Source organism: Anguilla anguilla, chromosome 7 (genome assembly GCF_013347855.1).
Source record: "Anguilla anguilla isolate fAngAng1 chromosome 7, fAngAng1.pri, whole genome shotgun sequence".
NCBI lineage: Eukaryota > Metazoa > Chordata > Actinopteri > Anguilliformes > Anguillidae > Anguilla > Anguilla anguilla.
This window is the reverse complement of record NC_049207.1, coordinates 46,558,550-46,572,321: the sequence shown is the minus strand read 5'-3', so window position 1 is coordinate 46,572,321 and position 13,772 is coordinate 46,558,550. Positions and strand designations below refer to the sequence as shown.

The 13,772-nt window shown below is 45.6% G+C and overlaps 1 protein-coding gene across 1 annotated transcript in view; it reads left to right on the top strand.

Annotated features, from left to right (window-relative positions):
* The window catches only part of kcnq1.2 (potassium voltage-gated channel, KQT-like subfamily, member 1.2), a 130,560-nt gene extending 125,484 nt beyond the window's left edge, over nt 1-5,076 (top strand). The window contains exon 20 of the mRNA XM_035425258.1: nt 4,414-5,076. Coding sequence (XP_035281149.1) covers nt 4,414-4,566 — 153 coding nt within the window. The 3' untranslated portion in view covers nt 4,567-5,076. The remainder of the gene's footprint in view (nt 1-4,413) is intronic.
* Nucleotides 5,077-13,772: the final 8,696 nt, after the last annotated feature.

Sequence of the window (13,772 nt, the reverse complement as noted above, 5' to 3'; positions counted from 1 at the left end):
AGGGGTCTCTCTCTCTCTCTCTCTCTCTCTTCCGCTCACCTGACCCGACCCCGCGGCAGGAAGCAGGCCGTGGCGGGGGCGGGGGGGCGGGGGGGGGGGGCGGCGGCGGCTCAGCCGTGGATTCTGGGGTCGCGCGGGGAGAGGAGAAACGACCAGGCGAACCCCCGACGGCGTCGGTCTCACCCCCGTCCTCCTCTTTCGCCGTCTCCTCTTCTTCAAGGCCCCTCTGTCTTCGCGCGTCTGATCGGGGGGCCGATCGGAATGCACTGTCAGGATTCCTGCTTTTCTTTCCCTCTCTTCTTTTCATTTTTTTTTAAACGTAAACACTTTTTCTATTCAGTGATGCCAAGACATTCCGCAGCTCGTTAGTTTGAGTTCCATCTGGCATCTCAGCTCCCCGTGCGTGCTGTCCAACTTCTCCCCAATAAAAAAATAAAATAATAAAAAAAACACAGAGATTGTGGTTTCATTCATCTGGTATCGATTCAGGGATATCCATTTACCCATCCCCCCTCGGGGCCGTTGTGAAAACGGCACGCTTGTTTGCTCGGTGAGTCTTGTCCCGTGAATCGGATTATCAGGGCGTGCCTGGGCCTCACGCACGCATGTCGTAATCGTTTCTTATCACGCTCCTTGCCCACAGATAACAGGCGCTCCACGCCAATAAAAGTTCCGCTGCTGCCCTGCGCGTTCGCCGTAAGGACGTGCGGACGTGTCGCCGTCCTGTTTCCGCGTAGTCATTTCAGGACAGTGTGACTTCAGGTTACTTCAGCTTGGGGGGGGGGGGGGGGGGGGGGGGGGGGGGGGGGGGGGGGGGGGCGGGGGGGTCACTGTTTCCTCTTCCCCGCAACGGCCTGTTTGTGGTCAACCAGCAGATGGCGCTTGGCTTTTTTTAGGTTCATGGAGAGCGAAGGCTTGTCAGGGCGCTATCACTGCCGTTGCTAACGCATTCCTGTGTGTGCGGGCATTCACTCTGGAGCACTATGTGGTGTTGTGCTTCAGTACTGCCTCAGAAATTACATCAGCAGCTCTCGGTTTTGGAAGGGACTATTTTGATCTGGGTTTCAGAATCATAAGGGAAGAGAGACGGTGCTTTCTAGAGCTACCTGGCAACATTACACTGATCCAAAGTGCTGCAATAGTTGTAGGCTTTTCTGTAAATGTGTAGGCCGATGAACGATTTTCTCCCATGTTCCTAACTTCTCCCAAATGCTAAATCTCAATGTAACAGAGGTAACAACCAGGACTACACCGCAGTACCCATAATCCTCCCCTCCCTTTACAAATGGCATATGAAGGACTCCTTTTCCGTCTGGATGCCGCTCACCCATTGAGCCCATTATCTGTGGCCCAAATGTCTGTACCCGCTGTGCGGATCCACAGTCCCCCCCCCCCGCGTCTGCATCATATCAGCACTGTAGCATGAAAGTACAGGCAGGAGCCCTGGCGCCACTGTCTCTCACCCTCCCCCCCCCCCCCCCCCCCCCCTTGAATGTAATGTTCTCATTCCACAAGATGGATATTTCTTAATCTGCCTGCCATTAGCCTGATAAGCGCATAATCTCCGCGTGTTCAACAGCACACCGGCTGTGTGCGTGGATGTTTTTACGATCCGACGGCATAAATTAGGCTTTTTATTGCGCCTTTTCCCCTTTACAGCTCCAGTGTGTCCTTAAACAAAGGACAAAGGGCTCCGTTCGCCAGGCCTACGGTCCCGCGCCTACAGACACCGAGGTCTGAAGGGGGTCACCTGTTGGCTACGCCCCGGAATTTGGGAATGGTTTTAGGAATAGTGGTTTAAGAAAACGCCATCTCTGAAAAATAGGGTCAATTCCATTATAGTTCTGCCAATTCAGGAAATTAAGTGAAACGTGGTTTGTGAACTGAAAATTGCTCTCATAATGTCTTATGAGGACTTGCCAATGAATGAATGTTGAATTGAATTTCATATATATTTTTCACTTAATCGGGTTATTCAAGGTCTTGCTGCATGCTCCCATACGGGTGGAGTGAGGGTGGGGTGTGAAACAGCTAGGGGTTGGTGGCGGGGTGGGGTAATGGATGCGGCTGTCCTCGGAACAGTGGGGGTTGGGTTGTTCGTCAATCTGATAATGTTGTCTGTGCTATTTCTTGGAGACAGCTCAAGTGGGAGCTGGGGGGGGGTTATGGGGGGGGGGGGGGTCACCTGCCCTCATATCATATTGGGGAGGGGCACTGGTCCCTCAGGCCAGGATCTTGCCTGCTCGTCTAAATGTGGCGGTTGGGAGGGGTGGGTGGTTAAAGATGAAAAGAATCTAGCGTGGAGCGCTCCACGGAAAAGAGGGAAGAAACGAACGGACAACGTTACAGTGAGCGGGGGGAGTGATAAATGATGCAGACACGGCGTCTCTTGTTTTGTTTTTCTTCAGTCTTCGCTGGTCTTTGTAGGTCAGATGGTTCAGCGAGAGAAAATGAAAGCGGTTTTTTTTTTTCATCCCCGGGAAAAAAAAAAATGGGGGAAAAAAAGAAAGGAGAAATTTGGCTGGAATGCAGATGACTCGGGAGCGCTTTCAGACATATTTACGACACGGATTTATATTTAGCTTACGCCAGGCGGAGAGATTTCTTTCTTCTCTGGGGTGCAGACATCTCTCAGCGGTCAGAGACGGTAGTTGGAGAGATCTCTCTCTTTTTTTTTTTTCTACGTCGCCTGTTCTTCTAATCATACGTTGGGCATGAGCAGCGATTACGCTGCTCGAATGCACAGCGTTCCGTCTGCCTGCCCTGCAGTAGTTTGGCCGTCTGGTGTGGTCTGTGCAGTGGCTTTCTACAGTCATCGCATGCTGCGTGTCTTCCTTGAAATGACTGTTGCTTTTAAACAGACTCTTCGCGTCTCTCGTGTATAACAAGCGATGAGAAAAACGCACGAGTGTTCCAGGGGCTCAGATGGTCGACAGGCTGACGAAATTGGAAAACCAATGACGTATCTGTGGAATCAGCCCATAATAAAATAAACATGGGTCCGTCCTCAGCTGTGTCTGTGGCTAACGTAAACCAGGAGTCTGCGGTGGTAGGACGATACCCATCTTATCCTGCCCAGGGCAGGGTGGGTTTAATATTTTTGGTTCTTTTGTGATGAGATTTGCACTGTCCCCATCAACTGAAGTCTTCCCCCTCATTGGTTGACATTACAGCCAATTACACCCCTGATTATTGTCAGGTTATCACAGTCACGGGTTCAAAGTGTGTCCATAATATTCAGTAAGAGACGCTGCTGTGTGTATGCAACGCCTATTATTCTCATGATCTCACAGTGCTTTTCAGTAGAGAGGGGAAACTCAACCACTGAAAATGTGTAGCCCCCACACCTGGGCGATGCATGGTGGCCATTTTGTGCCAGAACGCACAGCACATATTAGCAGAGGGGGGGGGAACTTCTGTGTCTATTATACCGAAGGAAGATTGATGAAGCGGACACGGGCTTCCGTCCCTTTAACTGTTTCCTGCCAGTTTTACACGTAACAGAGCTGTACTGGGTCTGGCTGAGGAAACTGTCTAGGACACGGGCCCCGGTTCACACCAGTCACTTATTATTTATTGCTATTTCTTATCTGATTTAGGCCCTTTGCCAACCTTCTCTACATACAGCATGCTGGTATTCGGGTTTTGAATAACCGTGAGCAAATATTGTTAATATTTTTGATTGACTTGTGAAAATGTTTTTTTGAAGGGGAGGGCAAGATTTATTTTTTTATGGAAGCAACGTGTTGGACTCATATTCCAATATTATACCTGTTTTGATTCATTAAGGTGTAGGATGTTGATGAGACAGGAGGAGGGGGGGCTTTGATGTCAGGTGTGGCGTTTGAAGTGCGGGCGTGTGAAGTGGCAAACGATGTCGTTTTTGGCTGCTGCGCACGTCTGCGTTTTGATCTGCATGTGGCTGGTTTCTCTCCGGTGTTCTGAGACGTCTCTCTGTGGCGTGGCACACCTGCGAGGGCGCCGTGTCAGAAACTGTGACACAAACGGCTTCTTGCACAAACCTCAGCTACCTCTGTAGAACCCTGCAGGGGCTCCCAGGCTAATCTGTATCAGCCTTCAGTCAGACTTGACTGTATTAGCCTCCTGTTTCTCTACTGTGCTGTACTGTGTATCTGTTGAGCATCCTGATTGTGATGTCATAATGGATTTGTTCTGATTGACGACCTGCTAAGTATTCTGTATTCCGCTGCTGTCTCTAAAACCTTATATGTTACCATAGTAATGTATATCAACAGTCTGTCTGTTCATAAGGTGATATGAATTAAAATATTAGTACCAGAGAAGTGATACGGCTCCTCTCTGTGCATCTCAGTACCTCCAGTGATATTAATCATGGATATATTAGCAGTAGTAATATATAATGGATCCTGTATGTGTGTCTCGGTGCCTAAGGTGGTGCAGATGGACCAGAAGATGGAGGAGATGCTGAAGATCCTGGTGGAGCAGTTCAGGCCAGCCCCGCAGGCCCAGCCAACTCCTGCCCCCTTCACCTCCCGCATTACTGTGATGAAGCACTTGGGTGTCAGCATGGATGAGGGCCTGTGACATCATCAGCAGAAGGTTGGGAAATCATCAGTGGCAAATTGTGACATCACCAGTGGGATGAGACTAATTTCAGACATGCCCCTCCCCCCAGCCCCCACCCCCTCAGCTGGCAGGAGAGTTTTGCCAGTCTCTGCACCCCTCCCACTCCAGTGAAAAATCACCAGGCAATGACCTCTGACCCCAGAAAAAGCGAGAGGGGGGAAAAACAAAAGCAGGAAAACCCGGGCCTGACGCTCGCTGCCTCCAGCCTCTGTTGGAGAGAGAGGAGCAGGGAGACCTGGCAGTGCTGGAGCCTGAATCAAAGCCTATTCTGGGAGTCTACGCTGTGAGAGTCTCTCCGTCTCTCTCTCTCTCTCTCTCTCACACACTCTCTCGCTCTCTCTCTCTCTCTCTCACTCTCACTCTCTGTCTCTCTTCAGAAGTTCGTCTTGAAGGACACACAGGTACACCTACAAGGCACGGAAAATAAAAAATATCGCTGGAGAAAACTGATACTTTTTAGAAATAAGTGCAAATGACAGATTATTATTATTATTATTATTATTATTATTATTATTATTATTTATAATAGAGGTATGAAAATATTTTTTTTCCAATAATTATTTGGACAATGAGTGTCAGACGCTGTATTTTTAAACATAAAAATATTTTTTGTATAGACGGAGCAGATCCAAGAGCAGTTTTAAAAGAATGAAAACGGATGGGAGCGGAGTAACACGCTGGAATTAACGAGGCCGTCTGGCCTCAAATGTCAAACTGTTTGAAAGTGTTCAGAAGAACACAGTGTCTTTGGAACGTGAGCGCCAAACTAAATATTTTAATATTTCCACCAAATTATATGCAAATTTAAGACATTAAAATGCTTTGCGCATGTTCATGGCTACAGTGTAGGAATGGGGTTATTGTTATCTGCTGAATTTCAGGACTTTCAGTTCTGATGTCAGTGCAAAACAGCAATGCAAACATGCTGCAAGTATTAATCTGGAAGTGATTTATGGCCTGCTTGCGATACTCAAAGTAGTAAAGCAGCCATAACTGAGCTTAATATAATATTTCAGGAGCGCAGACCGGAATAGAGGGAGTTATGATTGGCTGTGTAGTTTATATAGAGGCGGGTGCCAGGATTTTCTGCAAAATATTAATGTATAAAGATTATTATTTTCCTTCCCTGGTCTGCAGCTGAAGTGCCCCGTCGGATTCTGCGATTATTTTCCCTCTCGTGGGGGGAAATTGCGCCGGGTTCCTTCTCCACCGTGAGATTAGGGCGCGCGAATGATTTATGAAAGAGAAACAGCGGCAGAAACGTGTCAGATTTAGAGAAAAGTCTTTGAAAATCCACATGGCTCTCTGTAAGCGCATTGGCCTGGGTGAAAGGCTGAGAAGGGCAGTGCCTACGGCTCAAATTAAGATGAGCTCACAGGCACTGCTCCACTAGACCCTGTCGGCTGCCACCCTGTTCGTTGAAACAGTGTATTTTGCCCTGAGGGACATGTGCTCTAGTGTTCCTTATTTCTGGCCAGTCGCCTTGAAGTGTCCGGGTAAGGAGTTTTTTTTTACACTAGTTTGATCGTCCTTGCTGTTGAGCATCTATCCAGTCCTCTTTTATTTAGCTGGTTTGGAGCACTTTGGGCATCTTCTTTGTAGCTCGTATTCAATAGAAGTTCCAAATATTTGTTTTCGGTCACTTTGAGGGGGCATAAAGTATGTCACAGTCACCAATGAGGATTCTGTATAATTAACCCTTGACCTTTAGAGCATTCTGTGAAATCCACAAAATGTGAATAATGCAAGGATTTCCACATTTCATTTGTTACATTGCATTTGAAAGTGAATCGGCACCCTATACAATGAACTTTTGAAACTGACTTTTAAAGTTGTTAAGCGTGTGAGACAGGATGCACAAGGTTATACAGTAAAACCATCTGGCCATTTGGCCGTCTGTACAGTTTTGTAAGTGATGTAAATAATGTTGCCTTATGTGTATAGCAAAATTAAAATCTGAGTGATGTTAAGATGAAGGTGAACAAGTCATGAAAGATTAGAAGAATTAAATTATTTATGAGACAAACATGGTTCTGCAAAAATTGTACATCACTGTTTCTTGGAGCATGGTGTAAATAAAACTTGCTTTTAATTAGAAACGTGTGAATTTTTATGATTATGTATTTTATGTTTATGAGTTTCCTGACTTTCCCTAGTTCCGCCCTCTAGTGATTTCCTTCTTCTAAAGTTACAAATCCTTTTTATTATTTTACCGTACATAAGATCTTCAGCACCATAGTTTATGTCCTTCTCTGGGGTTCAAAGGAACGTTACAGTTTCTAAAAAATCTTTCTCATACTGTAATCAGACAGAAATATTCCCGCCTACCTACAGCTGAGTCTGCCTTTGAACTTTTATTTTCCCCCTGAACCATTGCGTAAAAACCGCGAAGAGAAAAAGAAAAAAAGAAAGCGTCTCCGATTACCTCTCAATTATATTTTTCTTCAAAAGGCCCAAGATTCTCGCGGATGTCCAAAAACAACAAGGCCCAGAAGTGCACGGACTCCCGGGAGAGGGAGAGGAAGAGGAAGGCTGGAGGCTTGGGTTCTGAGAGGGCACTTTCAGTTACACAGAGACGGGCGCGGAGGCGGCAAGACGTCGCCCTGTTTCATGTCACTAATGGGAGAGATGGGAGCGAGCCCCGAGAAGCTGGCTCACAGAGCGCGCTCTGTGCCACCGAGCCGCCCTGCGCCGCCGAGCCGCCCTGCCCTGCTTTAATGTGCAGATCTGTCGAACGCCCGCCCCCGAACTTCAAACGGGGTTTTTGATGTCAGAGATGAACGCTTGCTCGGCCCCCGAGCTGGGACCGCGGGCTCGTGCGCGAGCTCTGCCGGGAAGATAAACAACGCGCTGCTCTTCTGAACGCGGCTCGGCTGGGCCCAACGGCTGCGTTTCGCTTAGCACTAAATGTTTGAGAGAGCTTTGTTAGACTCAACAATTTTTTAAAAATAATTATCGCAACTGGGGCAAGGGTGGGTCATCTGACAGAAACATTTGGTACCGGTAGAAGGCCCACAGCCCGGCAGAGCTGTGCAGGATTGGGCACAATTTGACCCAGAGGGGGGACAGTTTCATTGGGCTGGACTGAGTGACTTTTCCATCAGTCTGCTAAGATTTGTGCGCTAACGCTACCTACCTGCTCTTGTCTGTGGTCTCTCGAATGGACAAGAGACATTTAGGTTGGTGGGTTAATGATGTGGGGAGATCTCATATGAAGCCTCACAAGGCAGGGAACTCCCGTTTTCTCAGAGAGGGGGGTGATTTTGGTCTGTCCCAGGATAGACCCACAAAGGGTCAGTGTCTGATTACAGTGGCACAGGGTTCCCACTGTGGGTCAGCCTGCTGATTTCACAGGAGGTGTGTGTGTATGCGTGAGAGTGAGTGTACATATGTGTATGTATGTTTGTATGGGCATGTGTGTGAACAGGTGTGTGTGGGGTGGGGGGTACAGTGGGGCAGTACAGATCATTTTGGGACAGCTGACCCCAGACATACCCTCTCCGGTCCTTAAATAACTGAGGCCTGGTAGCAGCTGGAACTGTCCTGCCTGTCCTGTCGCCATGGTTTCCCTACAGGGACAACACTCACATCCATAAAAATGAAGCGACATCAGCCCTGGGGAATTGACTGACTGTTACCATCTGCAGGCTTTTCCATTCAAGATCTGGGTCAAGTATTCTCTCTGAGATCATTTAAACCCTTTGGACACCAACTGAAATTCCTGCCAGTCACTGACCATTTTTAAAATTCAGGGGTGACCTGGTGCTGAGTGCAGAAGGGATACCCCAGTTTAACCCCCTCATTAAAGACAACAGCTCTGACCTCTGCTGAATCGTCCAATCAGCCGGCTGCAGCCTGCCGCACACCCCGGGGAGATGAATCACCCCGGAGAGCGGATGGTTAGTTTGACCCCACTGTGACCTTTGACCTTCTGAGATTTCCTCCGGGCTGTTTGTGCCGTCCCCCGTGGTGATGGCTTTCCGAACGGCAACCGGAAGCTCCGAATCGAACCGGAGCGCTAATGATGCTACTGAGAGAGGCTAATGGGAGAGAGGGGATGTGGGGGGTTGTTGGAGGCTGGTGGGAGGATGGTTGAGGCTGGATGGGCCAGTGTGTGAGGTGTGGAGGCAACAGGGAACTACACCTGGACAGCGTGTGTGCATGAGTGTGTGCAAGGCCGTGTGGGTGTGAGATTGTGAGATTGTGTGTGTTTGTATGGGTGTGAGAAAGAGGGAGAGAGAGACAGACTGAGTGTGTGAGTATGAGTGTGTGCATGGGTGAGATTGTGTGTGTGTGTATGTGTGTGTGCGTGTGCAAATCTACTCACTCCAATCCCTTCTTTCTCACTGCATATCAAAAACAGCCGTAGATTTCTGTATCTTCACACACCGGTCGTGCGTCGGCTGTTTGCAGGATCGTTTTTGATGTTATCAGCTTGCCGCACTTTCCAGCAGCGTTCCCGTAACGTGGAGGGAAACACGTGTTCCTGGTTACCGCGCACACGAGCACCGGGCACCTCAGGAGCCCGTTTCTCATTATTCTAAACCATGTTTCTCCTGTGCACGTATGCGGTGATGGACCCCGGGGCGCTACCAAGGAAACCAAAGCCATGTGATCAAGTGAGAACCTCTGACCAGGTCAACACCTCTGTAAGCCTGACACCCTAAGCAAGCACAAACATCACAATAAATAATTTCATTCACACAGGGGTGACATAGCTCAGGAGGTAAGAGCGGTTGTCTGGCAGTCGGAGGGTTGCCGGTTCGATCCCCGCTCTGGGCGTGTCGAAGTGTCCCTGAGCAAGACACCTAAGCCCTAACTGCTCTGGTGAATGCGAGGCATCAATTGTAAAGTGCTTTGGATAAAAGCGCTATATAAATGCAGTCCATTTACACACATCCAGGCACAAGGTTCCTGTGGACTTTTTTTTTTTTTTTTGGTCTCCCTTTGGCATGCCAGGTTGTTTATATCTTTCGCCGTGCACGTTTTGGCCGAACCGGGCTAAATCAATGCCAGGAGAACTGCAGTGAGGAAGGATGGGGAGTCTGTTTCCCCAGCAACCCCCCCTGAAAACGTCCAGCGCTTAGCCAGTTCTAACAGTTTATATAACGGGTCCAATAGGGATCAAAAACACTCAGAGCACAATGTGCTCTGTCAGAGTCCATTTAACAGTTTATTTTGCAGCCTGCCTGTAACAGTTATAATAATAATAATAATAACAATAATTATTATTATTATTATTATTATTATTATTATTATTATTATTAAATTCCAGAACATGCAGTCCACATCACCTTTTACAGGGTGTACCACCCATGCTTGACATCTATTTTAAAAGGCCCAAAAAGTAAAGTTTAAATAATTTATAAACTTAATCGGTAGCATATACACTGAGAGCTTGTGTGTTAGCTGGATGTGTCACAAGAGAATCCAGCTCAGTCCCTGGTGTCATGTACTGGACAGAGATGGGGCTAACAAGCTTTTTACAACCTTGTTAAAAATGATTTCATTTAATGCAAAACAGATGTGAGATTACATTTCCAAAATAAAAATGGACATTCGTAAACATTTTTTCCTCAAGGGAAATTCCAAGGCTTTGCATCATTTTTTTGGGTCTGGCTGGAAACTTCTCCCAATCCGACTTCTTAAAATAGTCTTAAAACAGTCTTAAAATCCTAAAATTTTGCTTATTTTACCATCCTTTTCTTATCGTCATCTGACCTGTGGTGAAAGTAGTCCTGTGCTAATTTTATCCTGGGGATGTGTTTATATATTTTACAGTTGAGGTCATGCAGTTGTTTTATTCTCATATTTTTGTACTGACTGTGTTCTTTTCTCAACATAGGAGAGTGCTGAGAAACTAATACTTGTTTTTATTATGAGTTGATTTGACTACTGTAATGCCATTTTTATGGTCTGTCATTGTCCATTATCTATATTACAGTTAGTCCAAGTTACAGTTAGTCCAAAATTTTGCCACCAAAAAGAGAGCGCACGTAACTCTTTATTGGCTACCTGTTTGTTTTAGGATTGATTTTAAATTCTTCTTCAGTTTCTTCGTGGCCCAGCACCCCCTATCTATCTTATTTGCTTAGGTAAGGTCTGTGCCCAACAACAGGCTCAGATCCTCTGACAGTAAACTATTATATCTCATACCTAGATACAGTACTGCCCTTTTGGCAGGGCATCATTCAGTGTCTATGGTCCCAGCCTTTGGAATAGTCTGCCAGAGGGTCTAAGGCAGGGGTCCTCAATCTTATCCAGAAAGGGTGCAGGCTTTTGTCTCAACCAAGCAGTAACACACCTGCTTCTACTAATCAACCACTAGAGTGTTTGCTGAGAACCTCAATTAGTAGAATCATGTGTGTTACTGATTGGTTAAGACAAAAGCCTGCATGTACACCGGCTCTTTCTGGATAAGATTGAGGACCCCTGGCCTAAGGGCTTATATAGTGTCAGAAAGGAACTCAAGACATGTCTTTTTAGCATTTTTTTTACTGGTTCAGTTTTAACTATTTTATTTTATTATATTTTATTTTTATTGTTTATTTTTTTAATTGGTATTATTTCATTGCCTCTTTTTTGCACTTTGCTGTATTCCTATTAATATTTTTAATGCCTTTTTATCTTCTTAATTTATCTGTTCCTTTAATTAAAAAAAAGAACAGATAAAATTCTTATCTGAGCTATATAAAAAAAGGATTATTGATTGATTGATTTTGCACTGTTGCCATTCAAGTTACGGGAGCATGGCTTTATTTATTTATAGTACAATTTTATCTGATAAATCTAATGAATGACTGAGTCAGACCTCAAGCATGACCTCACATAGGAAACCTGCTGCAGTTTCCTTGAAAAAATATATTCATCATTTTATTTGAAACCAGTGTTGCTCAACCTCTGCTCAGTCACCATCAGAAAGAAGAAATGTGAGTTGAAGTGATAGGAAACTGCACTATTGCCACATGTACCATCACATCACGCCTTCGCTGGGAGAGCGCTCGGCATGCGATCGACACAGTGCTCAGAGCATCAGGATGTGAAACGTCGTATTCGCAGGATTACGCATTATCACACACTGTTACTCCTAGCATTAAAAACAGAAGTCCGCATTCGGAAAGCCACGACCGTGTGTTTACGCCTGGCGTTAAAACGTGTCCCTCGTGCGTTCCCGTTGTCCGCATTGGGAACGGATTTCACTTTCCCTCACGTTATGTGAAGTAGGCTGTAGTGCCTAAGCCGGTGGGCATGGCTAGGGTACTTACAGGGTGTGGCTAGGGTACTTACAGGGCGTCGCTAGGGGACATTTCGGACCCACGTGAAGTTAGTGCACTCCTCTGTGCAACTTATCAATTTATATGCAACCAAACAGAGGTCTTCAGTGTGAGCAAAATGCTTGCGTTCGCTCCTACTTTTAATTATTATTATTTAACTGCCCTTCTGTAAGCTTGAACAAGCCTGCTCGTTCTCCTTTGACCTCTCTAATTAACTATGTGTTATTGCCCACAGGACTGCTTCTCACGAGAATCACACCGTTCTCTGTAAACTGTGGAGACTGTACTCCCAGGAGGGCACCTGTTCCTGAGATGCAGGAACTACTACTATCGAACTATCATACTATGGTCAAAGTCGCTTGGACCACACTTGGATTATCCATTCTAATGTTTGGATCGAACAACAACTAAATCTCTTCACCATGTCACAGCTCCCATTCACTCCTGGCCATTTTCAAGACCTTGCCAAAATGAAGTTTTAAAGCACAGCGCTAAAAAATGAATGGGAGTGAATGGGAGCTAATACCCATGTAGAAACAATTGAAATTAAGTGAAATATCACTTTAATGTGGCCTTTGGAATTCTGTGCTGAAAAATATTGAATGTGGGTAATATCAAATTTGTGATGAGATTCTTCCCCCTATTTATAATTATATTTTCATAGATTTATGTCAGAAAATTAAATTGCATTTTGAAGTTCTGGGGAAGAGCGGTTGAATTTTGTCTAGGGCACCAAATAGGCAAGGACCACCACTGGCAACACGTTTCAGTGAAAACGTTATGAATTTAAAGTTATTTCAGATATATACTAACTCTCACACATCAGGACGAGAGACAGTTCTTATTCACCTCAGACAACATTTAGCTTTAATTAGACTGCATTCAGACAGACAGACTTACCCATCATAATGAAAATATCATCTAAATGGGATGCCTTATGCATTTAATGTGAAAAAGAGCCAATACTGTTTCATTATTTGTTACATTTCTCCTGAGTCAGAGAACAAATGTCTTTTTCTGGGTTTCTGAGTCTTCCATTTTACGTCAAAGCAGTGGAAGTAGCACAACGGTCGCATCCACGGGGTTGGCTAATAATACTACTACAACTTCTGCAACTACAGAGAAGATGATTTCAGGGAAGTCCAGATGCTTATCTGTGTGATCTACCAGCACATGCGTAGCTGCTTCCTCTGTTGTGTACAGCTGGCGAACTAGTGAACACATTCGCCAGAGCATACGTGCTTAACTAGGGGTGTCAATTGTGATGAGGTGTGGCGGGGGGGGGGGGGGGTGGTTGAGTCATGGTGTTGAGTCTGGCCTGTTTGTATATCAACAAACTGGTCAAAGCAAAGCAGACATTCATGAGCAGTCTTAACATCAGACACCAAATGGCTGACCACAGAACATCCTTGCTCACATTCTCAGTATTCCTGTTATTATTAATTTTCATAGCAAGCACCTTTTCCAGAGTGGCTTGCACAGCCTTTTTCTTCACAAATGAATATATGCATCTGGACAGCTACTGAAACAGTTCAGGTGTTAATGGCCAGCTTCTCCTCTCCTGGAATTTGAACCTACAACCGCAAAAAGAGTTTAAAATAAAAATAAAAATCAGTCACTGTGCCTCAGCCATTGTACTACACTACCAGGTATAACTTTTGTTAAAAATGTTCATTTTGAAGAACAATTACATCTCTTGAAATGTATACATTGCACAAATATGTATGTGTAATGTGGTCTGAATAACTGGCTTACCACATAAGGCTATAAGTAGTAAAACACCAAGATCAAATGTGATATATTTCAGGAAATGCATCTTCACTTGATACTTCTCCTTCCCTTCTTATAATTGACCTCCTTTGTTGGTTTTCAACAGAACTCAGAAAGTGT